The sequence below is a fragment of the Pezoporus wallicus genome, unplaced genomic scaffold (assembly GCF_028554395.1).
Source record: "Pezoporus wallicus isolate ANWC-B61680 ecotype Strahan unplaced genomic scaffold, APGP_CSIRO_Pwel_v1 contig_7876, whole genome shotgun sequence".
NCBI lineage: Eukaryota > Metazoa > Chordata > Aves > Psittaciformes > Psittacidae > Pezoporus > Pezoporus wallicus.
The window spans coordinates 436196-452485 of record NW_026641435.1 but is presented as its reverse complement, the minus strand read 5'-3'; the positions used below and the strand labels follow the sequence as shown (position 1 = coordinate 452485).

Sequence of the window (16290 nt, the reverse complement as noted above, 5' to 3'; positions counted from 1 at the left end):
GGTCCCCCCGATGTCCTTCCATCCTCTCCCATGGCAGAGCTTGAGATTATGCATCCTTCCCAGGCTGCAGGTGGCTTTTCACTACTTAGAGGCTCTGGGGGGAAATTTCCAAATTTTAGCCAAAATCCATCCACCAAGACCCAGGAATGGGGAAAACTGGCCTCTGATGAGCTGGTACTCCTGCTGCAGCACCATTTACTGGTAGTCAGAGTAGCCCCTCCCTAAAAAAGGGTTGATTTTCTCTCATCTGGAGGTTGAAAGCTTCACTTTTTTGCCTGCCCATGCCTAGGTGAATCAAGGTGATGCCTTGTACTTGCGTGCACCCTGCTCCCAGGTACAAGCCATCACCCCCAGGGCAGTCGGCGAGGTGAGCAGCAGGAGCAAGGCTTGTTCGTCCCACAGCAGAAGGACAAAATGCAGATTTCAGAGGGTGGTCACAGGCTCAAAGCTGACTTTGGAGATGGAGATGGAGGAAAAGGGGTCCCTCAGGCCTGCTGCCACCAGCACTCCATCACCCCAGCAAAACCTCCCCAGGGACTGTTAGAAGATGAGTTAAATCACTTTCTCCCACTGCAGGTACAGAGGCTGTGATTGAATTTCACAGTTTGGGCAGTGGGAAGCTACCTCCTTATTTCCAGCCTCGCAGCCAGCTTGTACCTACGCACCCCTATGAGAACACGACCTTTTTGGCCTAACAGTTCCACTGCCAAGTAGAGGTTGTGGACCACTGTCCCCCCTGCTCACGGTCACATAAACACTGTGAACATCATTGCAGCAACAGCTTCAAGGGAAAAGTGACATTAGGAAAGGATTAAATGTACCGTAGCTCCTTTTAATGAGCTGCAGCAGCTGGAAGCAAGGAGTCAATGCCATGTGAGCCTCCAGCTGCCTCCACAACATCTGCAAGGGGTGCGAGGCTTGCTTGGAAAATGACAGTGTAGGGACAGGCCACTGGCATCACGCAGCACCTCCGGTCACGATGGGACATGGGGCCAAACTGCCGCTCCCCAGCCCCTTCCCCAATTCTTATCTAACGTGCTGAACCAGCTCCATCCCCAGGTGAAGTCAGCCTCAAAGCTCTCCCCAGTGTCATTCCCACAGAGGGAAATGCAATGGGTGCTGTCGGCTTGGCCAGAGAGGAGCTGGCTCATCAGCCGGTGCCTGGCACGGGCATGTGAGCACAGCTCTTGGGTGAGCTCTCAGAGGGCTGGAGGAAGTAAATCCTGCACCATGCTGAATTTCCCATTTTCCCTCCTTCACAGAGCACTGAGCAGGCCGGGACGGAAGGCGGCAGCTCTGTGCCCAGGCTGCACCACAGTTGTTGCGTTTGGATGGTGGCACTTTCCCATGGCACCTCACCAACATAGCCTTGGGGGCTGTGTCAGGGGGGCCGGGGAAATGCCCCTTGAAACACCATCTCCCCTGCCTCCCACAGCCATGGGCGCCCATGGGGTGATGGCTGGGTTGGAGTCTCTCCCTTGTGCCATGGTTTTATCTCAGAGGTGGCCTTCCACCAACCCTGCCAACGTGCATTGAACATTGCAACCCTCCAAAATCCCAGATAGACAGTGCCAAGCAGGTCTGTGCCCAGGCTGGGCTGGCTGGGTGCAGCACAGCCTCCCAACCTCCTCCAGTCTCCACACCAGGGTGGTTGACCCAGCCCAGCGCTGTTCTCCCAAGGAACCTGCACTGCCTCCTGCCTGATGGAGAAAGCAATGCTCTCCATGGAGCAGGCTCCTGTGGGAGGCTGGTTCTTGGGGGCACCTCCTTTATCAGAGGCAAACTGGAAAAAATAGACCAAAAAACCAACTTACATAGCACCTTGCAAATTTAACATGGAAGGGACTATCGAAAGACATCGTATTAACATAATGGATTGAGAAGCAAAAGCTTGAGGAGGTGTCAGATTTCAAACTAGATTTGTTTCCAGACCAACAAAGGAGATCACGGTCTTAACTTTGCAGAACTGCATGCAGACTACCAGCTAGCCTTAGTTTTTCTTTGGGTTTGGAGAGGAGCATGTGCAGGTGTGGGTACACTGTTAGCACTGGCACATCTGCAGGGGATCAGCAGTGCAAAGCTGGAGCCCGGAGCAGGACTTGGCACAAAGGCTCCCAGTCGCTGGCTAGGCCAAGGAGGAGCTGCCAGGCTCTGTCTTGGGGAGGATGCTCCCAGAGCCAGGGGTGGGGTATGGCCAGGGTGGGACTTTGCACTGGTAGAGAGAAAAATCACAGCTCTTCACTCCAAGGAAGCAGTAAGAGGGAGCACAAGCTCTGCAGAGAGCTGGGAGCATCCCACAGGCTGGGAAGAAAGCTCTGTACAGCAGCCTGTGGTACAAGTAGGAGGCAAAATTCTCTTTTCAGTCACCCTGGTGTAAGTCTGGGATCAGTCTGGAGGTCTCCAGCTTTGTACCCATCCCAATGAGTAATTAATTCATCCCTGCATGGGTATTCTCTCACTTGTCTCAGGCTGTAAGCAAGGTGATGGATTGACTGCGTGATTGATTGACTGATTGATTGGTTGAAGCATCCAGCTTCCTCCTGAAAAGAGGTTTCTCATGGTGACCCACAGTAAATGGCTGTGAGCACAATAGGGGTGAGGGGCTTCCCATGAGGAAACTTCTGGTCACTTCAAAATATGTCAAAAAGTCTGTGAACACCCTCCCCCCGCTCCAAAACAAAACAAACCACCACAAAACTTCTGCTCAAATGCAGATAAGTTTCATGCACTACTGCATCATGATCTTAAAATCCTATTGCAGGGCTTCCTGCATCCTCACATCCCCTCATCCCACTTATTCCTACATCCTTTCAGCCCCTACCTCTCTATCCCTGCATCCCTCCATCCCCACATCCCCAGCCCTGGGATGCTGCTGCCTTGGGGACCATTCTTCTGACCCTGGGAGGACCGCAAGCCCTGGACACCAAAGCCAAGCCATGGGCTTCAGAGCAAAGACTTGCAAGCCCAGCATTCCTGTCAAGCCCATCTAAAACAAAACTAATGATGATGATTTTGAAGTGAAATGAACTGATTGTCTCCCCGTCCTGGGATGTTTCCAGTGCAGATTCCCCTTGGCACAACAAAGTGTTTGTCCCAGACCCAGCCCTCCATTGCCGTGTTTCCCCCGGAGCGGAAACTGATTTGCCCCAGCTCTGGTTACATCCTGCCACCCCCCCATCCCGCACAGCACCCGCTTGGCCAGGAACTGCTGTCAGGCTGGGAATTTATAGGGTGACCAGCGCTCCTGAAGACTGATGGTTTCCTATTAACATGTTAAATCATGTTGGCTGCAGCCCTCGGCAGGGCCGTGTCCCCAGGAGCGCTGGGAGCGGCAGCCCTGGAGCCCATCACCCATCAGTGGCAGGGGACCCATTTGCAGTGGGGAAGCACCGGCTGGGGATGAAGCCACTACTGGGGCCAGCACCCCACATCCCCACATGTCCTGGGGCTCAGCACTGGGTTTGCTGCTATTGGGAGGGAGGCGGGTAGGAAATGTGCTGCCAGCCCTGGCCGCTCCTTGGAGAGAGACAAGGAGAGTGCAGAGACAGGGGTGGATGAGCCATAAAGCTTCCGTATTCATGTGGCATTTTCCAATGTGTTAGTGTCTGGCACAGCCGGGTTCCCCCCATGGTGGAACTAGATGATCTTAAGGTCCTTTCCAACCCTAACGATTCTATGATTCTGTGGTGTCACCAGTGGCCGTAACCTGCCTACCCGCTCCCTTTATAGCTGGGAAAAACTGGGATGCTAATGAGGCCATGGCTGCTATGGACACCCATGCCCAGAAACACCGAAAATTGCTCAGACCCCTTCCCTCCCATTCCAGAACTGGCAGCAGGCAGCTGACAAAATGGAGAGCAAACTCACCCCAGCCCACAGTGGGAATCGGGGGGTGCCTAGGGGTGGTTTCCCCCCTGAGCGCAGCACCCAGGGGTCCCAAGGCTGCACCAAACAGGCAGAGCCATACATGTGCCCTGGCAGCATCCAAACCATGCCTGGACCCAGCTGCTGCAACAGGACATAGCTTGAAATAGGGTGGCTGAGCACAACCAGCCCCAGCACGGGCAGTTCCTGGAGGTGGTGGGTAGCCCCAGCTGCACCCTATGGGTTGCTGGTGCCCCCCGACCCATGCTGGATGCTGTGAGGGTGAGAAGAGGGCTGTGGGCTCGGGCAAAGCACCCGCCACCGCTTTCCGCCCGCTCCAGGCAAGAGGCTTTAATCTAATTACATGCTTTATTTGCGCCAATTTGTTTTTCAATCAATCTTGTTCAGCCAGAAGAAAGGAGGCTACTGTGGGCTTATTTGCACCTTCTTGTTCCAAGGGAGAGGTTAACGGCAGTTGTCCTCGCTGGAGATGCCTGCAGGGCTGTGGACCTGGCTCTCCCTTTGCAGCGGGCAGCCTGACCTGGTGCAGGGGTGGGTTTTAGCCATCTTTTACCCCAGCACCACACAAGTGCCCAGTTCAGGCACAGGTCCTCACGCTCTCATGTGAGGATCCTTTGCAGACCGTGGTGTGCAGCATGGGGGGCAGGCAGGGCTGCAGGCAGCTCTGAGGATGCTCCTGTCAGGTGGTCCCAGGGAGTCCTGGTGCTGCCCTGCAGAAAAGATGTTGTATATCTATTGCCAGGGGGTCAATAGGGTGAAAATAACTTCACTTTCAAAAAGTGAAAACATCTCACCACACTGCTGCTGCTCAGAGGGGGCTGGCGCAGGTCCCTGCGCTCCTTATGGGACAGGGCTGGCCTCAGTGCAAAGTGCTCCTGAGCCTGCTTCGGAGACCAGAAGATGCCCCAGTGCCTGAGCAGGTGCCTCTGCATTCACACACAGAGCAGACGTGGCCACAGACCCTGTCCGAGGCAGCCCCATGAGCTGATGGGACAAATCTCTGCCAGCTGCTTTTCCCAGGACTGTGGGGACTGCCCTGGGCCAGCTCAGGAGGTCACGAGGAACAGAGAGCAAAGTCACACAGCTGTGGGGTTAAATGCAGCCCCATGGAAGAGGTTTGCTGTGCACATACCCAGGCCCTCAGGATCCCCATCCACAGGCTGAGGAAGGGACAGTTTCAAGTCTGGAGACCATTTTGCTGACCACACAAGATGCATGCATGACTTGAGCAGCCCAGTCCCAGCTCATCCCAGGTCTGAGGCTTGCAAACGATGCGCTTCCCCATACCAGTTCCTGCCTGTGGGGGAGAGATCACCAAGGCCACCCAGCCAGAGGCACCACTGGCCCCAGAATGAAGAGCACTAATTTGCACGTTATATTTGCTAAGAGCATTATGTATAATAGCTGGGTCGTAGCCTGGTAGGGGGAAGAAGAGCCAATTTAGTCATAACAGACACCCCAGCTTTGTCCATTGGCTGGACCAGGGGAGAGGGCTGCCGAGAGCTGCAGCAGTGCACAGGAGAAACAATCCCACTGCTAAAGTGAAAAACGTGGGAGAGATTCTCTACCTTAAGTTCGCTTTTATATTAAAGAAGCCTGCTCAGAAACAGAGACTCCCACTGGAGTCCAGCCCAAATTAAATTACAGCATCAATCCCTCACAGCCAATGCATGCATTGCAAGCCACATATATTGCAGCCCTTGCCACTAAACATACAGGGACAAGCCCATCCATGCTTCCTGTGCAAGGAGAGGGCTACTCCAGAGCATCTTCTCCTTTGGGATGTATGCAAGTGCCAAGAGCTAGAAGCTTGGAACAAGCGTGTTTGGCCAGCAGAGCTGGCACTCCCCAGAATGCCGCTCTCTGAAGCTGATGGAGGTATTAAAATAATTCCCTGGGATGGAAGCAAGGGGCAGCTTTAGTGCTGTAGGACATGAAACAGCATTTCATGGTCATCTGGGGAAACACCCAGAAGTCCAAGAGCCAAAGGCATCCCTACCATAACTTCTGCAGGCCAACTCGTCCTGACGCTGGGCAGTGATTTGATTTAATTTTATCCCATGTCGCCTGAGAGTGTGGCTTCCAGCTGCTTGTGGGGTGCTTCAGGATGGCTTACAGGAATATTTTCATGTCCAGTTTGGGCACAAACTGAGCATACGCTCAATCCCAGAGCGGGGACAAGATGTTTCTGTTCCTGCCCCCCCTGCATCCTGGCTCTCCCAAGGCACATCTCTTCTGCTCCATGTGCTTTTCCTCCATGCTCCCAACCACAAGCTGAAGATGTGGGGTTCCTGCCTGTAAAGGGGTTGGAAATTTATTCCCACAGCCTCAACAGCTTGGAGGAACACTCAGTCCTGTGGGATGGGGCAGCACAAAGCTCTGCAGATCTGCGGAGTTGTGAACTGTTGTACACATTGTCCTGTGCATCCTACAGGACTACAGCCTGCAGCAGGTCTTTGGAGCACCTGGAACAGTTTTGTGGTTGTTGGATGGGATCAGGGAACATCTTGATGCAGGCAGGATGCACATCAGGGCTTTGGTCAAGAGCACTGCTGGCTCAGCTGCGAGGTATGGGCACGGACCACAGCTGGGGGCTGGGATTCCCAGACTCCCAGTGAAGGGAGGGTTCCACTTGGGTCCATCCTTAGCATTGCTGTGATGTCAGAGCTCACGAAAGCGCAGCAGACATTCACCGTCCTCCCCATGGGCACTCGCATGGATTATATAGCAGATCCCCACTTTTATGTACTCAGTCCTGCTTTTGCCGGTGATGTGCTCATGGATTTAGGGTTTCACATTTGGACCTCGACCTTCATTTAGTGGCTCAGCCCGGCTGCACATCCCACCCAGTGCAAACTGGAGATGGGGACACCCAGGCCCCCACCCACAGCAGCCCAGCAAGCAGCACAGCTCCTCGGGAGCACGCAGGGAGAAAGCAGACAAGCCCCCTTCACCCCCAAAATGCTGAGGCCAAACATTCAAGGCTGAGTCTCCCCTTCTAAGCCATACCACCTCCACTTTGGATCTCAGCCCACAAAGGTATTTAGGACCCTACCTGAGGGAAATCAATAGGAATTTAGCTGCATAAATTGGGATTAGAAATCCAATTCCCCTTGGGGATCTAAGCTTTATATCTGCATTTTGAGTTAGGTACCAGGCCAAGAAATGTGGCTTTAATCGTTCTATCATGTCAGAATCAAGGGGCCTTTAATTTCCGTTACCGACATGTGGCTTTCGCAGAGGCTTAGAGCTCATTTGGAACTGCAAGCGCAGCAAGACACGGTTCCCATGCAGCGGCTCCTTGGGAATGCTGCTCAGCTCTGGCTGCCTCCATCCTGCCCAACACCATCAGCAGGAGTAGGTGCTTTAACAAAGAGCGAGGAGAGCGGGGCTCAGCACCCTGCAGGTTTCAGTCTCACGCCAGCAGCCCCCATCCTGCCCAAACCATCCCCAACATGGGGAAACGTAAAAGATTAAAAATGCGACTTTTGGAGAAGAGAAAAAAAGAGGCAAACCAGAGAAGGTGTTTAGCTGTGAAAACCCTTTGCTCAGCCAGGGAATTAGTTATATCAAGGGGATGGGCTGAGCTGCAAAACTGCTGAATGCTATGCTGACATGTTTTACTAAGCTGCAATGGACACGAAACAGCCGCCTGCCACCTGCTCCCAGCCCTTGCGAACAAGTAGCTCCAACAGCCTCTTCCCAGATCCTCCTGCTCCAAATATCCGGGATATGCACAAAGTTTGTGCTTTCCCTCTGGAAGTGTCCGCTCGCTCCCAGCCCTAGAGACCTGGCAGGGAGGTGCGAGATGTCCCCACCGTGGCCCATGGCACCTCAGGATGTGGTGATGAAACACAAAAGCATCAGGTCAGGCTTTGGCTTTGTGTCTCTGAAGTGGGGATTTGCACCGAAACATTCGTGCAGCTGAACAAACGCAGGGAGGAGAGCGCTGGGAGCAGGGGAGGAGGGTGTTTGGTTATCACCACTCAATTCCTCCAGCACCATGGTGCTGTAGCCAGGGGTGCTTAAGCCCTTCACAAGGGGAATGGCCAGGCCAAATACAGGCTAGGAGGGACTTGGAGAGGTTCCAGGGTCGGTTCAAAGCAGACAAGTCCTGCCTGGGACCAGGCAGGCTGAGAGGAGCAGGGCAGGACAGCTCCAGGGTGAGGACCAATCCTTGTTCTGCACCCACACATGCAAGGAACATCTGTGTAGCATGGGATGGAGCAGAGGGCAGCTGGGACTGAGCCCATCCACCAGTCCTTTAGGGCAGAGCCAAGCGGTGTCCACCCCATTATGCCTGTAGGACCTGGGACTACACTGGACACTTATCACCCCTTGCTTCGAGCACCAGGCTGTTCCCCATCCCAAGAGCAGCCTTCACTTCCTCAGGCAGCCGCCTTTTATTCTCAGTTCGGCCCTTTGGTCAGACTCGGGCAGTTCTTCCAAGAGCAGGTTACTCCAGGCTGATCCTCTGCAGCCTTCCAGAGCTGGGCACAAGGCAAGGACAGGATCCTCCCGCAGTCAGGACAAGCAACACGTGCCTTAGCACTGCACACTTTTGTAGCAGAAGCATTTGAGGACACATGCTGCAAGTCTCACATCACATCTACATCTCTGGTACACAGTCATTGAAACAGCACTTAGAGGACTCCAGGATCCAACCCAAGCCTCTGCTCCCATTTCAGCCAGCTGCCCCTTCCTCGCATCCCTTCCCCAGCCTTTAGGTTTGGCTCTGCTGTCACCTTCCATCAGGGAAGCAGCAGCTCAGCAAACCTTGCCCCGGAGCCTGAACTGCTGAACTATCACTTGATGGACAAGAGCAGGGTCCTTTCTAGGCAGCATTAAAATAATATTCCATAAAAGCCCCTCCGCGCGCTTTCCCTGAGCCAGCAGTGCTTTTGCAGCACCATCACCCGCAGATGCAGCTCTGCTCAGCAGCAAACTCGAGCTCAATCAATGCTTTGCCCTTAGAAATTTCCTTTGCCCTCCCAAAGAGGCCCTGGAGGGTCTCCAAGTCACCCAGGAGGCAGGAGAGCTCTCCACGTAGGAGACAAAGGAAATGAACCAGGGCAAATCCCCCACCCATGTAAATCAGCCCTGGCATCTGGTGATTTACACTGATCTACACCAGCTGGCTCTGGCCACATCAAGTTCAATTTAAACCAGCTGAGGCTCTGGCACAGCCTGTGGGCTTGGGGGAAAGAGGAGAAAGGGAAGGCAGAGCAAGGCTTGTGTTACAGAGCCAGGGTCAGGGCTGGGCTGTAGCTGGGTGTCCTGGGCTGCAGACCTGGTTCCAGGCTTGCACCCTGCGGGCAGGCAGAGGCTGTGGGGAAGGGGCACCAGAGGAGGGCCATCATCATGGGTGGTGCCACGTCACCCCACAGCCTCCCTGGCTGGGAAACAGCTCTGGGTTTCTAGGTCTGTCATCTCAGGCAGAGTGGAAATGTCATGGCAGTAGTGTAAAGGTTGGGATCTCAGATGTGGTTAAGGATGTTTCTGTGAGGAGAGCTTGCAGAAGAGGCTCGGGGTTGCTCTTGTGAGTGGTCTGGATTAAAGTCCTGAGCGGTGTTTTCTATCTGATTGCTATTCGGGGGGGCTCGATCCCACAAGCAGTGCTGTGGGGCTGGGGATGACCTGCTCTTGGTGGCCTCTGCTGGTGGAGGCCCCGTTGCAGATGCTGGGGCTGCTGCCCACCCATGCCTGTCACTAGTGCTCAGAGCCAGCTGCTCCCCACATCTGTTGACCTGACTTAGATTTGGGCAGGGGAGCAGAGATCTCCAGCCAGAGCTCCCAAGCACTGTCCCTGCTCTGCTGGTTGCTCCCTGCCTGCCCACCTTGTGCCAGCCTTTCCTGCAGATCAGCTATTGCACAGGGGCCGAGACGTGACAGCAGTGATGAATACCTACAGAGCTCCAGGCTTCTTGTGCCGGAGGAGAACCGTCATCATGTTTATCATAACCGCGTTGGTGTCCTGGAAGCATCAGCTTCTGTGGTTGAGCAGAGTAGTGCCAGCTGCGGGGCAGAGCAGCCAGTGGCCTGTGCACCAAGCAAGTGAGCAAAAGGGGCTGTTAAGCCCCTGCACGCACATCTATCCCCTTGTAGACCACTCCTTCAATGTTTATGGCCAGGAACATCTTGCCAGTTTGAATCAGGAATAGTTCTGCTCCCTGGGCTCAGTGACACCAAGCAGTCACATCCCACGATGTGCCACACAGCCATAGCTGGAACTCTGCTAGCGAATCTCCATCATCTGAACTATAGATTTTATGGAATAGCCACTCTTTTCTCAGAGCATTTAAAGTTTTAGTTCATGTTTAGGGTTGTGTTTGGTGAGAAAACCAAAGGGGAGGCATCAGCCGCTCAGTCATCAGTTCAGCTCCTGATTTTCTAAGGGCTTTGGCTGGGTTGTAGCTGGGCAGAGATCTCAGATCCTCTTAGAGGAGGAAGGTGCTCCTCTTTCTAGCACAGTTTTCACATCTGGCCCTTGCGGGGTCATACTGAAAGAATGTAAAGGCATGTATTACTGTGGGTGCTCTCCTGAGGATGGGAGCAAAAGGATGGTGCTGAGATGAGGTGACACTGGTCACCTCATCTGAGGTTGAGATAGGCTGGGGCATGCATGGATCAGAGGTGCTGGTGTAAAGTGGTACCTGGTAATGTTGGGATGTGGGTGTTCAGCCTCTGGGGTTCCCTTTCTTGTTGGTTTCCCCACTCAAGATGAAAAAGAAGATGCTGCTTTGCTCACTGGGTTTGGCTCTGCTGCCAATGGGGAGGGTTGGATTTGGTGTCCATTAGACCTCCTGGAGCATCTCCCCATGTTTCTGAATGCACCTCCCATCCCAGGGACACCTCCTGTACTGAGGCTGGTGAGCTAAGAGAGCACAGAGCATCCAGTGCACCCAGACGCTGGTGCCCTCCTTGCCTGGACTGGCTCTGTGCATCCACCACTGGAGACCTCCTCGTCCAACACAGCCCTGTCCCAGAGCTGACTTCTCACCACAGCCCCTGTGCATACAGCAGAGCTGCAAACAGAGCCATTGTCAGGAAATGCTGTAGCTGTGCAGCCACCTCCCAGCGCCGCCTCAGTTTCCCTTCCAGGCCTGCTTAGTGTCAGCTTCTCTCAGAAGGAACTGCTTCTTGAAAGGGCTCTTATATATAAGAAAGAAGCACATAAGAAATGGGGCCTCCAGCCCTGCTGAGGCTGTGGCAGATGCCACCCTTGTGTGTGCCAAAGCCATGCTAAAGGAGGACACACGGGGGATACTGCACGGCTTCTCCCCCAGAGCTTCAGGTCATGGTCCACTGGAGAACCTGGGATGTTGCACAGGCAGGGTGGGTCTGGTCTGGCACTGCCAGTGTGGCTTGGGGCAGGATACAGGCCCCCCGCGTGTGCTGGCTGTGGGTATCAGCAGCATCCCACATCTCCGCAGCATCCCACCCTGCTCACAGAGCCCTCGGCACTGCTGGGGCTTTCCAGCAGGTTTTCAGTCCTGGTCACCAGTGGTGGCTCTGGAGGAACAACGGGCACTTGGGTGAGATGGAGGTATTCAAGGACTATTGCTGCACCAAGGCCTCCTGCTGCAGCCAGGTGTGGGTTTTCTGTGGCGCTGGGGGCTTCTCCTCAGCACCCATGGATGTTAAGGAGACATGGGATGTGCATGGACAGCATGTCTGTGAGCCAGCCCTGGCTCTGGGAGCTGGCACGGGGTGGCACACCTCCAGCCACTGTGGCATTACCTGCCTGTGATGCCATCTGGCTTCACCCCACACGGGAGCAGGTCCCCAGGAGCAGCAGTTACCGGAGCAGGGCTCAGCATCTCTGCAGCCGCTTGGGACCGTGGCCCAGCTCCAGCCCCGCGCCGTGCCAGCATGCCAGCATTCCCGCCTGCCTGCTGCACCACCGGGGCACAGCCAACGTGTCCCAGCAGTGGGGGCCCATTAGAAATGAAACGTTCCTACTGGGGTATTTTATTTGCACACTTCAGTAGAGTGGACACCAAAAGGCTTTGCTAATGCTTCATGGGCTGCTAATTTCCTCTCTGACCTGCATTGTCGGAAGGTGACCCCAGCCCGAATCTCTCGGCAATGAATGCCAAAGGCTGACACCGGCCCGGGTTAGGGGTGACAATGGGGCCTCTGTGGGCTCCGGGCAGTCTCCAGTTGGGAGCTGAAGAACAGGGGGAATTTGTGTGGCTCTCAAAAGCTCTGGGTGGCACAATAAGGGAGGCCCCCAGGGTCTCCCAGGAAGACAGAGGCGGCCCAGGGAAGCTGGGCTGGGGGAGGCGGGCGGGAGGATGGTTTCCTTTGTGAGCAGCTTTCTTTAGAAAGGAAGGTTTTTCTGAATGCCCCCTTAGACGACCCAATCGGGGCCTGGCAGATGGATATCACGGGCACGCTGCTTATTCATGGCAGGCTGCAGCTTTGAGCTGACCCCCCCCCTCCCCAGCCTTTTATTCATTTTAAGGCTAATTTGTTTTGTTAATGTTTTCTTGCCCTCCCCCTCTCTCCTGTGCAGATTGTGACTCATACTGCAAAGCCTCCAAGGGGAAACTGAAGATCAACATGAAGAAGTACTGTAAGAAAGACTATGGTGAGTCTCGGCTGCTGCTTCCCAGGGACCAGGCATTCCAAACGGATGCAGAGCAGGAGCATCTCCTTCCTGGGTGTCCCCAAGCCCAGCTCAGGCACAGGCTGCCAGCTGGGTCCCAAGCACAGGGGGAGCAGGGAGCCCCAGTCTGCTGCACGGCCCCTGCCTGTGCTGGGGTGTCTGCATCTGGGATATGGCTTTTGCTGGGTTGGGAGAGGCAGCCCTGGGTAGTGATGCTTGGTGGAGCCGTGATGCAATGTGTTACTGGGGAATATGAGTCCCCCTGCAAATGCTGAGGCAACTCCCAAATGAGGGTCCACAGCGTCCCCATCCCATGGTGTCCTCTAGGTCACAATCACACCACGTCCTTTCTGTTCTCACTGTGCTGTTACATGCACCAGCTTTTAATAACTGTGCTTTGCTGTGGGGACATGCAGCAGGCAGTTCCCGTCATCTGGATCCATTCCCCTAAAATTCCCAGGCAAATTCAGAGGGTGGTGCAGTCTTGGGACATGCTAGGGAGGCTGTGGGATCCCCATCCTTGCTGGCACTCGAGGACATAGCATCCTTCCACAGCTCCAGCTTGGAGCAGCAGCTTGGAACAGGCACATCCCGACCTCCCGCCCCATTTCTTTGCTCCTGGGAGTATTTTTAATGTGGCTGCACTCCCGGTGTGGCCACCAGTGGGTCCACGCAGGAGGTGTCCACGCTGACCCTGGCAGGATTTCTATGCATCTCTATGCGTGTATTTTTTTATGTATCTATATTTTCACTGAACACCAAGGAAAAAACCTCCCATTCCATCTGCATCAACGCATCTTGGAGCGGAGACACCTCCTCCCTCCCCTAAACGCGCTCCCAGCAGCGGCTCAGCGTGTCTGGGAAGTGTTTGCAAGAGCAGAACAAATTCCCATTTAACAGCCCATCCCCGGACAAGGCACTTCCCGGCAGGGCCGGCCAAGGGATGTTCCGCGCTGGCTTTGTGCTCTGGCACCTCCCCGCAGGCTCAGGGGAAGGGAGAGGGGCTGAAGGCAAATGTTTTATTTGCATTCCCATTTACTCAGATGGCAAAAGCGTTGTGGAGAGCATCCCTTGGTGCCAGGGCTTGGGTGCACTTGTCCCCATCCAGCAAGGTCACACTGAGGTCTGGTCACGCTGTCACCAGAGGTTCATCAGGTGTTGGGAAGGTCCAGAGAATGCCTTTTTCCTTGGGGAAAAGGGTTTAATTGCAGGACAGAAAACTGCTAGAACATAGGGTTGTTAAAGATGGGAGTGGGGCTGAGCACCAGCCTACTAAAGCCATGGGGTTTTCATGTGTTGATTCTCTGCTGGCTGCTAAGGTCATTTGTACCTTAGTAGCCAGCAGAGAATGTGTTTCCCACACTAGGCATGCACATCCCTTCACTTTCCCACCTGGCTTCTAAGGGCCGAGCTCATGTCAAAGCCTTTGCTCTCAAGAGGAGAGAAAGCGGCCACTTGATAGCAGGAAACTCAGACCTGTCATGATCCAAATTGGTCCCAGGGGCTCAGAGGCTGGTAGGGCCATGCATCCCCCTGGAAGCATGCTTACAGCTGAGCAGTGTTATCTGCCCCTGTGGCTCTGGGGCAAAGGCTTGCAATGTTTTGGTGGCAGCAGTACTTGGGATTTGCTCAAGGGGCAGCCCCGGCCCCAGTTTGGTTTTGCTCCTTGGCTTGTCCGGCTTCACCAGGGAGATGTTTCTTGGGGGTTCGGGTGAGAGCTCACCCTTGGCTCTGCTTGAGGCTGTACTGTGGGCTCAGGCGCTTCAGCAGACGCTAGGGAGATGAGAGCAGCTCAAGAGCTGTCTCGGGCAGGAGATGACTCCAGAGCAGAGGATACTGGTACTGGAAAGAGCTTTTATTTCCTCTTTTATCACTCCCTTCTGCAAAGGCACAAGGGAGCCAAAGGCATTTGCCAGGGCTGGTTTGGGGTGAGCTGGTGCAGACTGTCCCAGCACAGGACCTTGGGTGCTTCCACCCGAGCCCTCCTGGAGCCGGGAGGGTCCCCAGCCAGCCCCGCAGCCACCATGGATTTGCTTTTCCAAGGGCAAATTGCCCGGCGAGGCAGCAGGAGAAGGGATGCTGCAGCAGAGCCCGGCCGGGCCGGGGCAGCCCATGGCTTTGACAGAGCCAGGGAGAGAAGAAAGGGTTGAAAAGGTGCAGGGAGGGATAATAAAGACTTTGGGACTGACACCCCAGCAGGAAGCCAATTAGGAGGTTCTTTTCCTCACCGTTACACTGGCATCGCTGGACTGAATGTCCTAAAAGACCCTAATTAGCTTGAACAGAGTTACTTCTCCCGCCGCTCAATCGGGAAGCTATCATCCGCCCCGCGCTTCTCAATGGGGCTTTTTAGCTCCCCGGTTCATTCAGCGATTCAAAGGGGATATTTTCCCTTATTTATTTTTCTTATCTGTTTGTTTCTGTTGGGTTTGTGCTGGTTTGGGGGGGGGGGGGGAACTGGAGTTTTTTTATTATTCCTTTTATTTTAAATTGGTCTCTTTCCTGCGGGATGGATTTTGGTGCAAATATTTGGAGTGGAGCAGGGCACAGGGAGGGCAGGCTGGGAGGTTGGGGGGGGGGCAAGAACAGAAGCAGAAAAGCTTTTCCTGGTTTATTTTGGCTGCCTGGTGGAGCGCAGGGGTCGCTCAGCTCCCACAAAACCCAGGGGTTACAGAGAGGGTTTGCTGGGTTTAGGGCGGTTAAAATTAGCCCAGGGCAGCAGCGGGGGGGCCCTGCTGAGGATGGAGATTCCCCCATAGCCCAGAAGGTGAAGAGATCGTTTTAACAGGGCAGGAGAGGCTGGTGCAGGTGATGCAGGAGCATCCCTCACTTGCTCAGATGCTGCCGTGTCAGCCCGACCCTTGGGGCTTTTCCCGCTGTCTGTGGTGTGAGATGGGCGGCAGCGGTAAAGGTAAACCTGGTACTCTTTAACCTCGATTTCCCCTCGATCTTGAGCGCTCTGCACTGCAGCAGGGCCCGATCCTGCACAGATGATGCCAGAGCGTTTTGGTGGGTGCCAGCACTGTGATCCCAGTCATTGCCCCCACGCCCCTAGTGCAGCACCAGGGAAGGATGGAGGTGAGGAGCAGGATCCTCATCTGAAAGGTGAGATCATCTGCTCACTTTGCCCTTTCTTGGAAAAAAGAGCAAAAAAATCCTTCCTTCAGTGGAGACTTCACTTAGTCACCCCCTTTGTTGAGAGGAGCTTGGCAGAGACTGCTGGAAAAAGGCAAAACGAGTTTTCAAAAGGCAGCTTGAAAAGAGGGAGGGAGGGAGAAAAATCCCTGAATCCACAGAAAAACCCAAAGTGGGGAAGCACCGTCCCTGGCTCATCCCTGGCTCATCCCTGGCTCGCAGCCCCTTCCACCATCCTGCAAGGTGGAGAAATCCCATTCCCAGAGCAGGGAAGCACTGAGCAATCCCTCCTGTAACCGCATCCCAAAGGGAGCACCCTCCCCCGGCACTGCAGGGAGAGACCGTGCCCAGGCCAGCTGGGATTAGGGACCATAAATCTCCAATATTAAACCAGGAGGAAACTGGTGACCGGAGGCAGGCGAAGGCACTGGGAAATGAATTACAAGTATAAAAAATGGGGGGGGGAATCCTATTTTAACTCTTTGCTGCAGTGATGAGCCACCCTTTCTATTCCCAATCCCAAGTGGCACCAGGGTCACCTTTTGCTGCTGGTTGGAGTAAAACCTACATGGGCTCTGCTCTGGCTGTGCAGTGAGAAGGGACCCGAGCCTTGGAGAAGCCCTGCTCAGGCTGGGACTCCTGCATCCGCAGCCCCTGTC

General features: G+C 54.6%; 1 protein-coding gene across 3 annotated transcripts in view; it reads left to right on the top strand.

The window, feature by feature from the left end:
* NTN1 (netrin 1) overlaps positions 1-16290 on the top strand; it is a 96462-nt gene that overhangs the window by 76204 nt on the left and 3968 nt on the right. For all 3 annotated transcript variants that reach the window (XM_057423973.1, XM_057423972.1, XM_057423971.1), the window contains one exon: positions 12404-12478. In XM_057423973.1, coding sequence (XP_057279956.1) covers positions 12404-12478 — 75 coding nt within the window. The remainder of the gene's footprint in view (positions 1-12403; positions 12479-16290) is intronic.